At 43.3% G+C, this 21782-nt stretch overlaps 1 protein-coding gene across 3 annotated transcripts; it reads right to left on the reverse strand.

The window, feature by feature from the left end:
- Window positions 1-434: 434 nt before the first annotated feature.
- LOC124147038 (peptidyl-glycine alpha-amidating monooxygenase A-like) lies at window positions 435-17984 on the reverse strand. Of its 3 annotated transcripts, none has more exons than XM_046517639.2 (14): window positions 17543-17984; window positions 12536-12734; window positions 11517-11607; window positions 9444-9532; window positions 9135-9212; window positions 8631-8682; window positions 8041-8108; window positions 7734-7817; window positions 6297-6370; window positions 5640-5690; window positions 5465-5517; window positions 2868-3085; window positions 1798-1971; window positions 435-1549 (listed from the first exon to the last, which is right to left on the reverse strand). In XM_046517639.2, exons 1-14 carry the CDS (start codon window positions 17702-17704, stop codon window positions 1446-1448), a joined length of 1497 nt encoding a protein of 498 aa, XP_046373595.2. In that variant the 5' UTR covers window positions 17705-17984; the 3' UTR covers window positions 435-1445. The 3 variants fall into 3 exon arrangements, with proteins under 3 accessions (XP_046373595.2, XP_046373596.2, XP_048251194.1); XM_046517640.2 differs by having other exon boundaries at window positions 12536-12596; window positions 17543-17983; XM_048395237.1 differs by lacking the exon at window positions 17543-17984 and having other exon boundaries at window positions 12536-13498.
- Window positions 17985-21782: the final 3798 nt, after the last annotated feature.

Raw genomic sequence — 21782 nt, forward strand, 5'->3', positions numbered from 1 at the left:
ACTTAAACTATTCGCTGATCTGTGTATAAAATGACCAAATGGATTGTATTTTCTTCGTTTCTTTTTGCGGTATCGTGAGCTCAAACTGCTCACAAATTGCTAATATGTCCCACTCTGACAGTGACAATACTTTTGAGTTGTCAAGGAATGTGAATGTTTCTTAGGACATGAATTGGAGATTTCTGAGGAAGAAGTGTTGTAGTCTTGAAATGACACTACCAAGATGAAGCAACATGTCATCAACTCTGTGACTCCGTGTCACTTGCTAATTAGTGGTACTTGGTTTGAGGGTGTCCTCACAAAATAAGTACACGCCAACATCACTGCAGTCTGAGTAACAAAGTTGATGGTCCAGTGGGCAGCTGTACCCCTGCCTGTTCCCTTCGTCCCCATTGGACCTGTTTTGCAATATACAAATACAAAACAACGGAAGGTAGAAAATAGAATGATTTTTATTTTAACATGTATACATGAATAACATTTGTTATATGAATTCGTTTGTATTACCAAATAACAAAGCACACATGGACATGTAATACCGTTATTTAATCTCTTCAGCGATATACCGATATATAAATAATAGATATACCGGAATAGGGATTATTTATATATCGGTTTATCGCTGAAGAGATTAAATAACGATATTACATGTCCATGTGTGCTTTGTTATTTGGTAATACAAATAATATATATACCGTATAAGGACCGTGTGCGACATACGCTTGCTGTCGGAAAGCGTACGTTAAATCTCCAATATAAGTAAGTAAGTAAGGAATATGATCTCAAATTGTTTCAAATTATCTCAAATTTTCCAAAAAACTGCACTACAACTACAGCTGCAGATTGAATGTGTCCGGACAGACTCAGGTGCACGTGCACTATCAGTGAGTGAGTGAGTGAGTGAGTGAGTGCATGTTTGCGCAATATGGCGGCGGGGTACTCCAACAGCATCCATCACCCAGTGTCCCTATGTGGGGAATCAAGCCTTGGACTTCAGCGTGACGCGCCACTGCTATATACACCAGCTTACCTCCCCTGACTATTGATGACGTAATACGGAACACAAAGAGGATAAACAATCAATGTTTTGACATTTGTATTTTGCATATCTTCCTTGTGGTCATGAACAATAAAACTATGCAATAAATGCAATAAAGCATTTAATTCATTCACGTCATTCAGGCGGTGAACTGAACTAAGTGTGTGTCATTGTGGAGCTTGGAAGCTTACCGCTGAAATGACCTTTAGTATGTCAGAAGCTCCTATGTTTACATTTCCAAAGCAACAATTAAGGACTACATCTTTATGTCACCTGTACTTGTACAAACGTAAGAATTACCCACAGTTTACTGGTATTGTCACATATATGACATACTTCATACTCAGCGGGACTTATGAACACATTGTGCGGCATGAACCAACAAACAAAAAACTTTTACTATTCGTTAATCTTTCTCCTCTGTGTCCAAGCGATCAAATCCTCTGTATGTGTTGCCAAGAAAACTGGGAAGATGCAGTCGTGTCTTGGTACAGAACTTCGAAATTTTTCCTGTGAAAAAAAAAGTTAAAATAATGAAATATTCCAGTCACGTGTTGGCATTACGTATTCTCTTGTCAATATCTCATTACGATTATCCCAAGGTTATTCGTTACGGAAACAAAGCTACCACTGGGTATCAGCATGTTTGAGTTTTTTTCCGCCTCAGATTAAATGAAATAACACACAATAAAGGCTTATTTATCAGAACAAAGTTACCGATTGGTCTAGTATGAAGTACATGTTTTCATATTCGTCACCTGACTGATATATAGCGAGAACGACAGCGAACCCAAGAACCAGCATCATCCCAGATATGATAAAGACATCCGTCAAGATAGTGTCCATTCCGTCCTCAGTTGTCTCCCTTGATCTGTTCTCAGCCACGTGCGAGAGTTCAGCGTCGACTGCAGAACGGTTTCCTGCGGTACTTTCTGAAGGTAGATGCATCAGGTAGCGTACATGTAACTAGCTCAAGGTTACAGAATAGTGCCACTGACTAGTTCATCATAGTATTGTAGCATCCTTCCACATGCTGACATGAAGTACGAGTGAATTTTATTACATTTAAAACAAATAAATCGTATCCAAATCTCTTTCTGTGTCAATTCAAAACTCTCGCTACGTAAACAATCCACAACCCGTATTGGAAGACTCATCGCGCGGCCTTGCCTTGCTCCATCCAGCAGTGTTGTGAAGAGGTAGTGTTTGTTTTTTGTTGTTGTTTAACGCCGCACTCAGCAATATCCCAGCTATATAATCGAGTCTGAACCAGACAATCCAGTGATTGACAACATGAGCATGCATCGATTTACGCAATTGGGATCGATGACGTGCATCAACCAAGTCAACGAGCCTGACCACCCGATCCTGATCTTTCGACAAGCGTAGTCGCCCTTTACGATGCTCATGATGTCAATCACTGGATTGTCTGTCCAGACTCGATTATTTACAGACCGCCGTCAGAGTGCAACGTAAAAGAACAAACAAACAAGATTTACTCCCGTACTATTGTACTCCTATGACCTGACGTACATGTATCAGGTCACAGGTCTCTGCTTCCCGTACCAGGTTATTCAGGTCCCCGGGTTTAGTGATGCGTGACATGTATGATCTTAAAGTGACGATGTTGCAGGTCTGACAGCCACATAATTTCCTCTCAGTGAAGCGATCAACGTGTGCGTAATACGTGACTCGGACAATTCATTTACTGTAATACCATATCCCAATTTGAACTATTACAACTCTAATTATTGTTTATCGATTGATGATTGAAGACTCGACAGGAAGTTTTTAAGTTTTGCGGATTTACACGGAGAGTTGTTTTTACCATTGTCGGGGGGAGGCACGTGGATGTGATGGTGGTCGTGACCCTGTGCTTCCTCCTCCAGGAGGGGGTTCCGGGGCAAGGGGACGGCCGAGTCAGGGGGTAGTTTTCTCACAAGGTCGGGATACGTGTTTCCCCCGCAAAAAGGGAAAAGACTTTTAGTGTTGGCTTCCGCTTTAAACATGATGATGAAGTTGCACATCTCGTCACTGTCTGCGTATCTGCAACAAAACAAACAGCGTGTCATATATCAAACCCCTCGTTGCGTGGCACTTGTCGACATGTGCAACAGGTGGTTCTAAGCGTCATTCCTACACCTATTACCTATGACCAGCGGGAGTGAGGAGTGGCAAGGAATTCTTGTTTTGATATATTCTTCAGAGTCTGTTTCTCCCGAACCTTCACTGTCACGTGGTTTCATCCTTTGCCAAAGTCTGATCGGTTGCCATTTTGAAGAGTCATAATCGGACCTGAAGGAGCATGAAGTCGCGTGGCATTTTGAGGATATGAAGTCACTCAATGGTCATCATAAGACGCTGAGACAACATAATCTGGTCAGTGATAAAGCAGTTTGAGCTCACCATGAAAACACAAGCCCCCGTCAAGATTTCGTTGGAATATTGCTAAAAGTGGCATAAGACGTCATGCACTCACTCATGTCAGCACATGTGACGATTTTACTGACTTCATGACCCCAGAACGAGTAGATCATTGACAATAGTCATTGACCACTATCATTTTGTCCGACGTCTTGATATATATTCACCGCCAAAAGAAACGCGAATACCATACATGTTGGTTAATACACTCTTCAAAAAAAGAAACGCGCAGGTTGTATGTAGTTCATTGAACCTGGCTACACAAAAAATCCGGTATACAAATTGGATATATGTTATTGGAAAATGTTGGTGGCTTGATATTCGTCAAACAGTGCGTCAAAGCGCAGCCACTGTCGATTTGCAATGTATTAAACTGCATTGTTTTCACACTTGTTCAAAAATGTCATGGGGGCAAATAATAAAGCAAAATGCACGTGCAAGTTATCGCCTTCGTAACTCGTGGTATTGTCTATTAAAAGGCAAGCCAACAATTTGTCATTCAATTGTCAACATTTTTCAAGTTCGCCATAGGACGTATCCAAAGAGGGGAATCACAGTCTTCTGTTGCACGCCACTTCAACGTCCACCACAGCACCATTTGCCGCCTTTGGGACCGATACACACAGTTCAATTCCACTGCAGACCGTCCGAGAACCGACCAACCAAGAGCTACCACCCCTGCACAGGATCGCTACATTCGACTGTTGCAACTACGTCATCGCAATGCCACAGCTACGGAGACTGCAGGACGCATCCCTGGGTAACTGCAGTAACGCTTGCATTGGTGCCATAGCTTACAGCCTTGGAATTTGAGAAACTGGAGACGAGTGTGGTTTAGCGATGAATCACGATTTCTTCTTCACCGACGAGATGGAAGACAACGTGTTTATCGTCGTCGAAATGAGCATTTTCCCCCACATTGTGTACGTGAGTTCGACAATTTCGGTGGCGGTAGTGTCATGGTGTTGGAGCATTTTGCCCCACATTGTGTACGTGAGTTCGACAATTTCGGTGGCGGTAGTGTCATGGTGTCGGGGGCCATATCCTACACCTCGAGATCTGACTTGGTTGTGGTTCAGGAAAATTTGACAGTAAATCGCGACATGATTCAAATTCTTCAACCTCACCATCTTCCAATCATTGACCACCAGAGGGAGCTGTTTCAACAGGACAACGCTCCACCGCACACAGCTCGTGTCACAGTACCCTCATAATACCAACAACAACGGCTTGCCCTGGCCGTCGAGATCTCCAGATCTCAACCCAATCGAACTCCTCCTGGACAAACTCTATCGACGTGTACTTCAACGTCAGAACTCGCCACACTCCTACAACTGACCAACGTGTTACAAGCAGAATGGCGCAGAATTCCACAGGACAGAATTCGTATACCTATCTAGTCAGTGCCGAGGAGATGCAGAGCCATGATTGCTGCCCGGGGCGGTCTCACAAGATACTGAGTTCAGCGCAACCTTGTGGCCTTATGTGACATGACAATGAACAGTTTTCAATGCCTTTGTACAACGACAACATGTGACTATCGAGATCCAAAATTTCATATTTGTTTCTATGATATTAAATTAAATATATCGACTTTATTAGGTACAATAAATTTACTAAAAATCTCCCTGTGCGTTTCTTATTTTGAAGAGTGTATATGAAGACGGACTCATATTCAAGAGATATAAGATTGGATCGATCACAAACGAACACATTGGTATGTTCTTTGAACCGATTCTCATGAACACATGACATGTGACGTCATAGATCTTGGACTCGGGATGCACCATTTTTCTCGAGCAATATTAGTGTGTAAAGTTTTGAAATCATGTGCAGCACATCGTGATAAGAATAAAGACACTCTGTGGTAACACTTGACTGGTTGTTAGTTTTGTCATTAAGTGGTACACATTGGAAACATCTCTTATAGTACATACCTCTCTATATGTTTATATGGTTCGCGTTTCTTTTGGCGGTGAGTATACGTTTCACAGAACTTACCCTGCATATGTGGACCGGTTTCTATCCGTTGAGTCGAAGAGACATCTTGCCACCTGCCGACAGATAATGAATGTGTCATGGGGGTATCACCACTGTCCTACAAGTATATAGGTCACGAGTGATGGAAGCATCATCACGTGCTGACAAGAAGGAAATGGTGAAATAAAACATTTACCAACTTATCCCCAGGCTTTATGACGATGTTTCTTTGCACGGGGTAGAAAACCTAAAAATAGATGTAAAAACAATGATGAAAAGTGACAACACAATATATTAATGATGAACAGGTTATGTTTCGCTCACTCAACACATATGCGACATAGATGCACAAATCACTTTCAGTCAAACGCAGTGTTGAACATATCACACATTCAGTTAAACGCAGTGTTGAACATATCACACATTCAGTCAAACACAGTGTTGAAATATTACATTCAGTCAAACGCAGTGTTGAAATATTACATTCAGTCAAACACAGTGTTGAAATATTACATTCAGTCAAACGCAGTGTTGAAATATTACATTCCGTCAAACGCAGTGTTGAAATATTACATTCAGTCAAACGCAGTGTTGAAATATTACATTCAGTCAAACACAGTGTTGAAATATTACATTCAGTCAAACGCAGTGTTGAAATATTACATTCCGTAAAACGCAGTGTTGAACCTATTACACTCAATCAAACGCAGTGTTGAACATATTACATTCAGTCAAACAAATTTTACACGTGACAGCCCTAACGCTGAAACCCACTTATCATATGCAGATTAAGTATAGGTGAGGTGTAGGTTCTCGTGGCATACGATCATAACATGTATTCGTTCCTCCATACCTGAGGCCACATTGGATTTCCCTTGCCGATTTCATACCAGGATCCGTTGTACAAATAACTTGTTATTGCCCTTCCTGTAACACAGAAACACACGCTACCATGATGACGTCACACATAGGAAAACACGGCATATTGTGTTTTTGGACCGTTCATGTAACACACAAATACACGTTTCCATGACATCATGACAGATGGGAATACTTTTTCAGGGGTGAAATGAAACTTCGGTCAGAGGAAAACATTGCAGCGACCCCAACATTAAATGTCAGTGACGTAACAACAGAGTGAAGCTTCGGCAGAATGCAGCTGACACAATACAACTTAGTTCGAATCCAAGGAGTCTCTGCTTAAAAAGTATCTACATAGTATGCATGCTACTTCCCCGAGGCCAAGTTTCGATTCTGTTACTTGGAAAAGGTAGTGGGCAAAGTGTTATGTATCAACATTTGAGGCACTGGAGGTATGGATGCCAAACATGTTATAACTGATCAACAGTAACCAGAACCACCGCTGAGGACCCTTGACCAGAACCCGCCGTCCAATGGCAGCTGAAAGCGTTTGTCAGTAGCTGAGGCTACTTGAAGTAGTTCAATCAGAATGGGGGATTCTGCAGTGTCATGGGAGGACCTGGATTCTTTCTGTAGCCGAAAATAAAATACACCAAAAGAAATCCACAATTGTAGGTAGGTAACGTAATATTACACGCCCTACTTGGCTTTGTTTGTAGCTTAACGCCGCACTCAGCAATATTCCAGCTACATGACGGAAACTTGTAATAATCCAGTCTGGACCAGACAATTCAGTGATTAATAACAACACGCAATCCACCCAGCCACCTGTCTGATCCCCCGACCAAATCACCTCTGACGACATGCATAGGTTGTCAGGGGTCAATTCGTCCTCGAAATCACCACAGGGTGCTGAATTTGATGATGTGATGGAGGTGAAAGGTGAGGTGAAACTGGGTTAAACGCCGCGTCCAAGATTATTGCACATATATAGCGTGTGTGTGTGTGTGTGTGTGTGTGTGTGTGTGTGTGTGTGTGTGTGTGTGTGTGTGTGTGTGTGAGTGTGTGTGTGTGTGTGTGTGTGTGTGTGTGTGTGTGTGTGTGGCTGCTTGTTCTAGTCCGGACTGATGCCGATTTATAGTTCTAGCCCACTGAGATACCATGAATACCATACTCAAACGCAGCATAAAGACTCCGAGCCGATCAGTCCTTGTTTTATCCCCTTTATGCCGAGCGCCAGACAGGGTTACAACAAATACCATATTTTAACGCCTTTTGGTATGACGCGGCCGGGCATCGAACCCCGGACCTTCCGCTCTTTTGGCAGACGCTCGACTACTAGACCACGGAGGCGGTTCTGATGTGATTGAAGATGACGCTATGACATAGAGACTTCTACACGACTCTGCAAATCAGCTGTAATACTGACCCAGGTTGTGGGCATGGGTTCTGAAGGCAAATGGGTAGATGGGCGTGTCCCCCGTGTAGGAACAGCTGATGTTCACGAGGACCTCTGGAAATAAACACACATTTTTTAGCGGCGCAGGGTATATTATAGAATTGAAGTTATGAAGAACGAGGAGAGAGAATCGGTATGAAAAGAACGGACATCACAGTTAAATAAAACACCTTATCTGACTAAATGATGTTTCTGGTAGTTTCCTTAATGTGTATATCAAAGTTGCCTTTGCCCAGCAGACAGCGTATGTGGCGGGTCAGAAGTTCTCACAACGTACTTGGTGTTTGCGGTGGTATTCGAAATCCATTGAGGTACATCACTTCCATTCCGGCAGAATATAATTCCCTGAAGAACAATTATTTACATAGAAAATAAACCACATTTAAACAATACATCTATGCTGAGTAAAGTCTCATTCAGCACATTATCAATACCTAGACTCAAACAGCGGAAACCAAATTGCAGGATGTAAAGGTAGAAATGCAAGTATTTCCAACCTCATTGGAGTGAGTGAGTGAGTATGGTTTTACGCCACTATTAGCAATATTCCAGCAATATCACGGCTGGGGACACCAGAAATGGGCTTCACACATTGTACCCATGTCGGGAATCGGACCCGGGTCTTCGGCGTGACGAGCGAACGTTTTAACTACTAGGCCTCCCGAACTCTTCATTAGACATCTCTGCAGTTTTACGACCCCAACTATATCAAAATACATCATGAAACTCAATCAATTGGTGATGATACCAAAACAAAACATAAAGAATGTTGAAGCCTTTTTTCCGACTGCTATGGCAGTATGCTTTCGATCTAACCCTCGTTACAAATTCTTATCAAATGTCAGTACGGTTTTTTAATTTGCTTACCTTTTAGTTGAAACGGTCAGCCGTATTCCCGAATAATCCTTTTTTGTAGAATCTGTAATATAGGTTCTTTGAGACATGATAAGTAATATATATCGTGTACAGGGGTAATTCGTGTTTCCAACACTGTGGGACTCATGGTGTATTCTGAGCAGAATATCTGCGTCCATGCCGTTTCTTTATTAATAGTGAAATTTGTCCTTTCCAAAGTAACTCAGATGGTCTATTTTAATTTTTATATCAGCTTTTCACATACGTTTAATTTACATACACAATGGGTATAAGGAAATATAACTTAATTATATACTACATGTCTCTGCTGGTGCTTCCAATCTCAGATGTGGCGAACATTACATGCGTTACAATGGAGAAAAATACATTTGTACTGGACTGTACAATAAACTATTGCTGACCTGGATTTTTCTCTACTTTGGACATATTTGACAGGAACTGACCAGTGCCAGGTTTGGCGACTCCACGGACAGTTCTACGGGGAGGAAGTCTTACCGGTAAACCCATGTTTGTAGTGAATCTGCAGTATAAGCGTTGTGATCGTCGATCCTTTACCAATTCTGAATCCAACACCTGGAACAGAAGAATTTTACATTCGAATAATTCTAACTTATAATAGATCCGTATAACACATATTAATGTAGGTAGGCAATTTACAGACCTAGGCTTAAAACAGTCTCTCCGCTCTTTCATTCTTGTAACGTTGACAAACGTTAATTTCAATAATATGTTCTTAAACAAGAATTTGTATTCATTTGACTTAGTATTCACTTTAAATCCAAAGTTTCAGAGAAGAAATGTCACCTTTCGGTAAACTTGTCGATGTGGCGTGTTTGGCCCAGGCATACAGGTATTTACGTTGCCCGGACCTGCATTTGTCTCCCCTGCAGTTCCTGTGATGATTTGAGAATCCAGCAACAAGATGAACAAACACATAACGACAACGAAATGTCTACAGCGCACGACGACCATCAGAATAAGTAGCACTGTTGCCATTAACAATATCAAAAACTATGCATAACAGGTGGGCTAACCTCCGCTCAATCGAACAGCTGTTTTCTATCAATTTTGAATTTGTTTTAATTCTTTTACAACAACAGCTTAAAACATGTCGGTGAGATAATTCGTTGTTGTGGTATCACTTGGGGAACCCCATCTACCCCTCGTGATCCTTCTACAAATATTATGTTATGTGTCCATTATTATTCAAGCAGTTCCCATCCGTGAAGATCCGGGGTAGAAAAGGTCTTCAGCAACCCATGCTAGCCGTAAGTGGCGACCTATGGGATCGGGTGGTCAGGCTCCTTGACTTGGTTGATGCATGTCATCTTATCCCATTTGCGTGGATCGAGGATCATGAAGTCAATCACTGGATTGTCTTGTCCAGACTCGATTATTTACAGACCGTCGTCATATAGTTCGAATATTGCTGAGTGCGGCGTTAAACATCAAACAAACCAAACTAACCAAATCAACCAGCTCGTTTAATACACTCGAACATACTCGTCTGCGAAGATTTCAAAGAGAGTCATGCGACTCTTGCTCAAACGTTAATTTGATCTACCAGCCTACAACACGTACCATACATCGGTCTGTCTACCAGCCCACAACACGTACCATACATCGGTCTGTCTACCAGCCTACAACACGTACCATACATCGGTCTGTCTACCAGCCTACAACACGTACCATACATCGGTCTGTCTACCAGCCTACAACACGTACCATACATCGGTCTGTCTACCAGCCTACAACACGTACCATACATCGGTCTGTCTACCAGCCCACAACACGTACCATACATCGGTCTGTCTACCAGCCTACAACACGTACCATACATCGGTCTGTCTACCAGCCTACAACACGTACCATACATCGGTCTGTCTACCAGCCTACAACACGTACCATACATCGGTCTGTCTACCAGCCTACAACACGTACCATACATCGGTCTGTCTACCAACCTACAACACGTACCATACATCGGTCTGTCTACCAGCCTACAACACGTACCATACATCGGTCTGTCTACCAGCCTACAACACGTACCATACATCGGTCTGTCTACCAGCCTACAACACGTACCATACATCGGTCTGTCTACCAGCCTACAACACGTACCATACATCGGTCTGTCTACCAGCCTACAACACGTACCATACATCGGTCTGTCTACCAGCCTACAACACGTACCATACATCGGTCTGTCTACCAACCTACAACACGTACCAAACATCGGTCTGTCTACCAGCCTACAACACGTACCATACATCGGTCTGTCTACCAACCTACAACACGTACCATACATCGGTCTGTCTACCAGCCTACAACACGTACCATACATCGGTCTGTCTACCAGCCTACAACACGTACCATACATCGGTCTGTCTACCAGCCTACAACACGTACCATACATCGGTCTGTCTACCAGCCTACAACACGTACCATACATCGGTCTGTCTACCAACCTACAACACGTACCATACATCGGTCTGTCTACCAGCCTACAACACGTACCATACATCGGTCTGTCTACCAACCTACAACACGTACCATACATCGGTCTGTCTACCAGCCTACAACACGTACCATACATCGGTCTGTCTACCAGCCTACAACACGTACCATACATCGGTCTGTCTACCAGCCTACAACACGTACCATACATCGGTCTGTCTACCAGCCTACAACACGTACCATACATCGGTCTGTCTACCAGCCCACAACACGTACCATACATCGGTCTGTCTACCAGCCTACAACACGTACCATACATCGGTCTGTCTACCAGCCTACAACACGTACCATACATCGGTCTGTCTACCAACCTACAACACGTACCATACATCGGTCTGTCTACCAGCCTACAACACGTACCATACATCGGTCTGTCCAAGGGGTTTTCCATTACACGCTTTGAGAGAGATGTGGTGAGCAACACTGCCACTTGTCAACGCCTCAAATTTGACTGAAATTGAGGTGAATAGATGTTAGTAATAAGCTGGTAGACACAGCTGTAGTATCCACACCGGAACAGTGTTGTAAGACTGTGTTGTTGGACAGTGTTGTTAGACTGTGTTGTTGAACTGTGTTGTTGAACTGTGTTGTTGGACAGTGTTGTTAGACTGTGTTGTTGAACTGTGTTGTGGAACTGTGTTGTTGGACAGCGTTGTGGAACTGTGTTATGGAACTGTTTTGTTTGACAGTGTTGTTAGACTGTGTGGTTGAACTGTGATGTGGAACTGTAGTTATGGGACTGTGTTATTGGACAGCGTTGTTATACTGTGTTGTTGAACTGTGTTGTTGGACAGTGTTGTTAGATTGTGTTGTTGAACTGTGTTGTTAAACTGTGTTGTTGGACAGCGTTGTTATACTGTGTTGTTGAACTGTGTTGTTGAACTGTGTTGTTGGACAGTGTTGTTAAACTGTGTTGTTGAACTGTGTTGTGGAACTGTGTTGTTGGACGGCGTTGTTATACTGTGTTGTTGAACTGTGTTGTTGGACACTGTTGTTAGACTGTGGTGTTGGACTGTGTTGTTAGACTGTGGTGTTGGACTGTGTTGTTAGACTGTGGTGTTGGACTGTGTTGTTAGACTGTGGTGTTGGACAGTGTTGTTAGACTGTGGTGTTGGAGTCTGTTGTTGAAAAGTGTTTTTGATACAGTTGCTGGACGGGCAGTGTTGAAAGGACAGTGTTGTTGAACACTGAGGCGAATTGCGATTATTAATAAGCTAGTAGATATCGCTATAGTATCTTCGAAGGAACGGTGTTGTAGGATATGAATACGACTTACAAAGCGATTATCTTGCGTTCAACTTCTATAACCGATGTATAGAGAAGATTGTCCTTGGTTCTACAACCGATGTGTTGGGATTATTGCCTTGTGGTCTACTCACCTATGTAGGTGTCCTCAGGACAGTTAGCTACATTGAAACTGGAACACATGTAAGCATCTGCCTGTAACACATGTAAGCATCGGCCTTTAACACACGTAAGCATCGGTCTGTAATACATGTAAGCATCAGCTTGTAACACATGTAAGCATCGGCTTGTAACATATGAAAGCATCGGCCTGTAACCCATGTAAGCATCGGCCTGTAACACACGTAAGCATCGGTCTGTAACACATGTAAGCATCGACCTGTAACCCATTGTAAATATCGGTCTGTAATTCATGTAAGTATCGACCTGTAACACATGTAAGCATCGGCCTGTAACACATGTAAGCATCAGCTTGTAACACATGTAAGCATCGGCTTGTAACACATGTAAACATCGGCTTGTAACACATGTAAGCATCGGCCTGTAACACATGTAAGCATTAGCTTATAACACATGAAAGCATCGGCCTGTGACACATGTAAGCATCGGTCTGTAACACATGTAAGCATCGGTCTGTAACACATGTAAGCATCGGCCTGTAACACATGTAAGCATCTGTCTGTAACACATGTAAGCATCGACCTGTAACACATGTAAGCATCGACCTGTAACCCATTGTAAATATCGGTCTGTAACACATGTAAGTATCGACCTGTAACACATGTAAGCATTTGCCTGTAACACATGTAAGCATCGACCTGTAACCCATTGTAAATATCGGTCTGTAACACATGTAAGTATCGACCTGTAACAAATGTAAGCATCGGCCTGTAACACATGTAAGCATCAGCTTGTAACACATGTAAGTATCGACCTGTAACAAATGTAAGCATCGGCTTGTAACACATGTAAGCATCAGCTTGTAACACATGTAAGCATCGGCCTGTAACACATGTAAGCATCAGCTTGTTACACATGTAAGCATCAGCTTGTAACACATGTAAGCATCGGCCTGTAACACATGTAAGCATCAGCTTGTAACACATGTAAGCATCAGCTTGTAACACATGTAAGCATCGGCCTGTAACACATGTAAGCATCGGCCTGTAACACATGTAAGCATCGGTCTGTAATACATGTAAGCATCAGCTTGTAACATATGAAAGAATCGGTCTGTAACACATGTAAGCATCAGCTTGTAACATATGAAAGAATCGGTCTGTAACACATGTAAGCATCAGCTTGTAACATATGAAAGAATCGGTCTGTAACACATGTAAGCATCGGCCTTTAACACATGTAAGCATCGGCCTGTAACATATGTAAGCATCGGTCTGTAATACATGTAAGCATCAGCTTGTAACACATGTAAGCATCAGCTTGTAACATATGAAAGAATCGGTCTGTAACACATGTAAGCATCAGCTTGTAACACATGTAAGCATCAGCTTGTAACACATGAAAGCATCGGCCTGTAACACATGTAAGCATCGGTCTGTAACACATGTAAGCATCAACTTGTAACACATGTAAGCATCAGCTTGTAACACATGAAAGCATCGGCCTGTAACACATGTAAGCATCGGCCTGTAATACATGTAAGCATCGGCTTGTAACACATGTAAGCATCAGCTTGTAACACATGTAAGCATCGGCTTGTAACACATGTAAACATCGGCTTGTAACACATGTAAGCATCGGCCTGTAACACTGTAAGCATTAGCTTATAACACATGAAAGCATCGGCCTGTGACACATGTAAGCATCGGTCTGTAACACATGTAAGCATCGACCTGTAACACATGTAAGCATCGGCCTGTAACACATGTAAGCATCTGTCTGTAACACATGTAAGCATCGACCTGTAACACATGTAAGCATCGACCTGTAACCCATTGTAAATATCGGTCTGTAACACATGTAAGTATCGACCTGTAACACATGTAAGCATCGGCCTGTAACACATGTAAGCATATGTCTGTAACACATGTAAGCATCGACCTGTAACCCATTGTAAATATCGGTCTGTAACACATGTAAGCATCGACCTGTAACACATGTAACCATTGACCTATAACACATGTAAGCATCAGCTTGTAACACATGTAAAGATCGGTCTGTAACATATGTTAGCATCGGTCTGTAACACATGTAAGCATCGGTCTGTAACACATGTAAGCATCGGTCTGTAACACATGTAAGCATCGGTCTGTAACACATGTAAGCATCAGCTTGTAACACATGTAAATATCGGTCTGTAACACATGTAAGCATCACCTGGTAACACATGTAAGCATCGGCATGTAACACATGTAAGCATCGTCTGTAACACATGTAATCATCGACCTGTAACACATGTAAGCATCGGCCTTTTACACATGTAAGCATCGGTCTGTAACACATTTAAATATCGGTCTGTAAAACATGTAAATATCGGTCTGTAACACATGTCATCATCGACCTGTAACACTTGTCATCATCGATCTGTAACACATGTAAGCATCGGCCTTTAACACATGTAAGCATCGGTCTGTAACACATGTAAATATCGGTCTGTAACACATGTAAGCAACGACCTGTAACACATGTAAGCATCGGCCAATAACACATGTAAATATCGGTCTGTAACACATGTAAGGATCAGCCTGTAACACATGTAAGCATCGGCCTGTAACACAAGTAAGTATCGTCTGTAACACATGTCACCATCGACCTGTAACACATGTAAGCATCTGCCTTTAACACATGTAAGCATCGGTCTGTAACACATGTAAGCATCGACCTGTAACACATGTAAGCATCGGCCTGTAACACATGTAAACATCGGTCTGTAACACATGTAAGCATCGACCTGTAACACATGTAAGCATCGACCTGTAACACATGTAAGCATCGGCTTGTAACACATGTAAGGATCAGCCTGTAACACATGTAAGCATCAGCTTGTAACACATGTAAGCATCGGCCTGTAACACATGTAAGCATCAGCTTGAAACACATGTAAGCATCGGCCTGTGACACATGTAAGCATCGACCTGTAACACATGTAAGCTTCGGCCTGTAACACATGTAAGGATCAGCCTGTAACACATGTAAGCATCAGCTTGTAACATATGTAAGCATCGGCCTGTAACACATGTAAGCATCAGCTTGTAACATATGTAAGCATCGGCCTGTAACACATGTAAGCATCAGCTTGAAACACATGTAAGCATCGGCCTGTGACACATGTAAGCATCGACCTGTAACACATGTAAGTGTTGAGTGAGTGGTGAGTGACGAGAGATGGCTGACAGTCACCAGCACAAGTACATTACCTCCAGTTAATGTGAAGAAACGCAACGTTCAGGGATCACAACCCCTACTGAATAACCATCTGGCTCTTGAGAATTTTGGAGTATCAAGAACTAGAACTGACCCCTGTTTCATTTCATATTTAATTTCGTTACTGATTGTGATACTTTCAAGTAATGTTTTTATTTTGATCAACCCAGTGCAACCAAAATGTGTAGCATATATATTATGTTTGTTCTGACACTGTTTCCTTGGCTGAAAGACCCAGGACCATGCTGTTGACTGCACTGAAATAAACATTCCAATCCCATCTGCCTTTGTCCTCAACTCAAACGTTTTATACACAAGATGTAATTCTATACTTAATATACCCATAAGATTATTATTGAATTTCAATATCCAGGTCTATTTGTTGCAAACTGAACAGCTGTGGCAAGTCATAGTGAATGCATGGCAATACACCACTGAACAGCTTTGTCCAACCATTGCTTTACAACCGTCTTAGTGGTGGGAACGCTTTGTGAAGCTACCACTAACGACGTCAATTGCATTATGTAGACTAGTCGCCCGTATACAACACATACAACCCCTTTGACTGAAAGGATTCATCAGGGCGTGGCGCAGCTTGCCATGTCACACAATACCCCTGTTATAATGCTATCTTCATAAAAGAAAAACTATATACTCTTCAAAACTAGAAACGCACAGGTAGTATGTTATTTACGGAACCTGACTACCAAAAAAAATCCGGTATATAAATTGGATGTATCTTATTAGAAAATGTTGGTGGCCTGACATTCGAGAAACGGTGCGTCAAAACACAGCCATTGTCGATTTGCAATGTCTTAAAAGGCATTGTTTTCACACATGTTCAAAAATGTTATGGAAGAAAATAGTAAAGTAAAATAGGTGGTGGTTGTGTCATGGTGTGGTGGGCCATATCCTACACCACGAGATCGGACTTGTGGTTCAGGGAAATTTGACAGCAAATCGCGACATGAATCAAATTCTTCAACCTCATCATCTTCAAATCATTGGCCGCCAGAGGGAGCCGTGTCAACAGGACAACGCCCCACCGTGCACAGCTCGTGTCACGGTAGACTACATTCATAATGCCAACATCAACGTCTTGCCCGGGCCGTCGAGATCTCCAGATCTCAAGCCAATCGAACACCTCTGGGATGAACTCGATCGACGTGTACGTCAACGTCAGAACACGCCGCAGACACTCCAACAAATGGGCAACGCGTTACAAGCAGAAAGGCTCAGAATTCCGCAGGACAGAATAATCATACTCTTATCCAGTCAGTGTCGAGGAGATGCAGAGCTGTGATTGCTGCCCGGGGCGATCATACCTGATACTGAGTTCAGCGCAACCTTGTAGCCTTATGTGACATAACAATGAACAGTTTTCAATGCCTTTGTACAACGACAACATGTGACTATCGAGCTCCAAAATTTCATATTTGTATCTATGATACTAAATTAAATATATCGACTTTATTAGGTGCAATAAATTTCCTAAATATTTACCTGGGCGTTTCCTTTTTTGAAGAGTGTATTAGCTTAATGTCGTTTGTCACGATAATGTTTCTTTTTCTTTTAAGTAACGAGATGTTGGTTGTGTCAAACACATACAAACGACACTTCCCCAATATAGTTTCCTGCTTATAAGGTACCGTTGCACCTGATATCAAGCACATTCAAGGCCATCCTAAATACCTTCCTTGTGCACAGTAAGGCGTTATAGCGAGGTGTGCACCCCTCAACACATCGTACACACTCACTGTTGTTGGAGTGGCTCCTCTCATCCGCAGATCAATAGTTCGCGTGCTCTGTCCAACTCTAACACTGACTTCGTCACCTCCGCAGGTTGTTTGAGTATCCCCTGGAGAAATATTCTGAAGGTGGGCCACCATCAGGAAAAGCGTCATCCAGCGGTGAGCCATGATCGTCCCGCTGTTCAGGCTTCAGCTAAAAACCAACTACACGCCCCGCATCAACGGATTAGATTATCACCACTCCGAATTCAGTTCATAGTTTAAGAACAAACACTCAAACCCAGGAACTTTCACACTTTTAACAGGAGGTCCCTCTGTTATTGTAGTAAACATGAGATGTCAAATAATTCGAAAAACTCTCTTGGAGTTCACACACACCTTTTCATCGATTCGCACATATGTCACTGGGTACATACGAGTTATGTCTCCTGTTATGTTTCTTAAAGTGAACGGCGTCTATTTATAGCTGTTAGATGATTTAACACTACACTTACTGGTGCTTAAGCCTGCAGTGTGTATGCATGGTTGAGCTTTTGTCCAGACAGTACGTATAGTGACATGTCTATGGGTGTCTATTTGCTCTGTTGGATAGAGCGTCTGCCTTGTCAGTGGTTCGATCCTCTGACAGCCTCCGTGGTCTAGTGGATAGAGCGTCCTCCTGGAAAGTCGAAGGTCGGTGGTTCGATCCTCTGACAGCCTCCGTGGTCTAGTGGATAGAGCGTCTGCCCGGGGAGTTAAAGGTCGGTGGTTCGATCCCCTGATGGCCTCCGTGGTCTAGTGGATAGAGCGTCTGCCCGGTGAGTTAAAGGTCGGTGGTTCGATCCCCTGACGGCCTTCGTGGTCTAGTGGATAGAGCGTCTGCCGGAGAGTTAAAGGTCGGTGGTTCGATCCCCTGACGGCCTTCGTGGTCTAGTGGATAGAGCGTCTGCCCGGGGAGTTAAAGGTCGGTGGTTCGATCCCCTGACGGCCTTCGTGGTCTAGTGGATAGAGCGTCTGCCCGGGGAGTTAAAGGTCGGTGGTTCGATCCCCTGACGGCCATCGTGGTCTAGTGGATAGAGCGTCTGCCCGGGGAGTTAAAGGTCGGTGGTTCGATCCCCTGACGGCCTTCGTGGTCTAGTGGATAGAGCGTCTGCCGGAGAGTTAAAGGTCGGTGGTTCGATCCCCTGACGGCCTTCGTGGTCTAGTGGATAGAGCGTCTGCCGGAGAGTTAAAGGTCGGTGGTTCGATCCCCTGACGGCCTTCGTGGTCTAGTGGATAGAGCGGAATGTCGGTGGTTCAGTTCCCCGGATCCCCTGTGCATGCAATCGTTATGATCTTGAACACGACGTTATACCCCATTTCCCCTCACCTCCCACCGTGTCAGTCTTTGCAGCATCATTGATGCATGCAGAGTTTAAGGAGAACGTTGCTGAAAGGCCGGATGTTTAGTACAGAGGTTTTGGAAATATTATTAACGCTTACACCTAACTTCACTTTAACACAAATTATATCCGTAGTTGTCAGTGTGTCTCGTCACCCCCTCTGTGTGGTGTCATTCCAAGCTTGTCTGTAGGGTATTATCACAGATGACCAGACCGTAAACAGGGACAGTCAGAGCAAAACTCTTTTAATGATGGAGTGAGATCATGACATTGCTTGAATATTGCAACGGTGTAAAACTACGCTCGCTCACTCTGTCAGATCAGTTCAGCTTCCGGAGATGTAAACAGTGGCCATACTCAGCACTGTACCTAAAAATAATTGTTGTTTGTTTTTGTAGAATTTTGGTAGTATCGTTCTATATTCTTGTCCATTTAACCTACGATCAGTCATTTATCGTTCAGTGGGTGCCTTTCCTCGCGCAAAAGCCGTCTCTTAATATTTATGCGTGACCCTGATGTCAAACTCCAAAACGAGGCTATCCCCGCAAGCTGTCAAAATGGCATCGGAGCATCGCTGTGCCCTCGAATGCGTTTCCGATGCGAGCTGCGATAAATCTATCAGTTTTCATCGTTGTTACGGTCGATTTATCTTTACGGAAACGATGACTGCCAGCCATCCGATAAGTTAAAGAAAAGTTGTTCACCGTAAGTAATAGAGAGAGAGAGAGAGAGAGAGAGAGAGAGAGAGAGAGAGAGAGAGAGAGAGAGAGTAAGTATCGCGCGAGTGTGTTTGGGGATGGTTAATATCCTGCATTAGGAATAAACATTGTATTTAGCGAGCCTTGGCAGAAGTACACCTAGTACAGAAGCGCATGCGTGAGTTTGAACAGGGTGGAAGTGTTTTTCTTAGCTCCCACCATGGGGATCTCTGTTTCCCAATATAGAGCTAAAATAGGACTGTTTGTACAACCAAACAAAGCGAGAAGAATCATGAAAGGTATCAAAATTAGCAATAAGTGTTTCTCGATGTGCCTACGGGTTTTGATCTGTCTGAGTTTGCTACTTGTAGCAGATGGTTGTGTCGAGACGAACCCAGGCCCACCTAAGTCCGGCCCCGCACACAATACCCGAAATCAGTCAACTTTGTCCGTGTCTGAAACAGGATCGATACAGATATCGGCAACGGAAAATGAAAACAGCGACTTTATGGCGATTTTAAAGGACATTAAATCTAACACCACGGACATAAACAATAAGTTTGAGAGACTCGATGACAAGGTCACAAAAATGGCGTCTGATTTCCACGAGCAGCTAGCCTCGCTTCAACATGAAAATACTCAACTGAGACTTTCTCTGTCTAGTTTGGAAGAAAAACTCGAGGATCAAGAGTGTCGTGAGCGGCGAAACAACTTAATATTCCATGGAATATCTGGAGAGAGGGGCGAAACATGGGATCAGTCCGAGTCAAACGTGAGAGAGCTTCTGCGCGACGAGTTACACATGGAGAAGGCAAATGATATTGTTATTATTCGTGCTCATGATGTGCACCGCCTCAACCCTGGCAAAAGTGATTCTCCTATCATAGCTAAATTCCTACTGACAAAAGACAAGAGTGATATTTTCAAGAGAGGACGGGAACAACAAGATAGAAATCACCGATCACGTGTAACAGAGGATTTCCCATAGAAAATACGAGAGGATAGACGGGCACTGTCTACCTACTTTCAAGAAGCCAGAGACAGCGGGAAACGACCTAAGATACGTGTTAACAAGCTTATTTTGGAAGGGCAGGTATATATGTACGACCGACAAGACAAGTGTGTGAAGAAGGTGTCTACAGGTGGGGGTACGCATCGTGATGCAAGGCCCTCTTTTCGCGATCGTTCATGGAGTGATTTGTTTGGACCCGGAAGCAACACAAACCGAGACACACCTCCTTCAGGGGAGTTAACTCCCAATGTTGACAATTTTGGTAAGTGATGTGACGGCCACGGCCCAACATTTGATATTCTCTCGTGGAATATAGAAGGACTGCTAAAATATGAAAACTCGACATCTCAGGTAAAAAGTCTTTGTGAACATTTTGACTTGATCGCGTTTTGTGAGTCATTTGTGAGACGGTCCGATGAATTCTCGGACTTCTTGTCCGGTTTTTGTGCGCTAAACTGTGTCCGGGGAGTAGTGCACTTTACCGGGCGCACTTTTTCAGATCCAATTAGCGCTGTGGGGGCTCTGCTAATTAATGCGTTAATTAGCCGACGCTCTACCACTGGACCACAGGCGCTATCACATGTAATCAGTGCTCGTTTAACAGGTCATTAGAATCCCCATTGACATGCATGGGTAATTCAGTAAACAATGAATTGAGCATGCGTGTGACGTCACTGCCCGCTCTCCCATTCATCTTTTCTTGAAACCACACCCGCAATTGTTTATGTCAACATGACCGACCAATGGGATTAACTGGATTAACGCTTGAAAAGGTAAGAATTTATGGCTAACCCTTGCCCAAAGCCATCTGACCCTAATGACCGAAAAGGGGTTTTGTATCGTAAAGACGTGTGAGTTTCCCTAAGACCGAAAACGGGTGTTGGATCGTAAAGACGTGTAAGTTTCCCTAAGACCGAAAAACGGGTGTTTGATCGTAAAGATGTGTAAGTTTCCCTAAGACCTAGAACGGGTGTTTTATTGTTAAGATGTGTAAGTTTCCCTAAGACCTAGAACGGGTGTTTGATCGTAAAGATGTGTAAGTTTCCCTAAGACCTAGAACGGGTGTTTGATTGTAAAGATGTGTAAGTTTCCTTAAGACCGAAAACGGGTGTTGGATCGTGAAGCGAGAGTCACCAGAGCGTGAGGCACGGTAACGGTATAACGAGACAGCGGTG

This window comes from Haliotis rufescens, unplaced genomic scaffold (assembly GCF_023055435.1).
Source record: "Haliotis rufescens isolate VD_foot unplaced genomic scaffold, xgHalRufe1.0.p SCAF_1, whole genome shotgun sequence".
Lineage (NCBI taxonomy): Eukaryota > Metazoa > Mollusca > Gastropoda > Lepetellida > Haliotidae > Haliotis > Haliotis rufescens.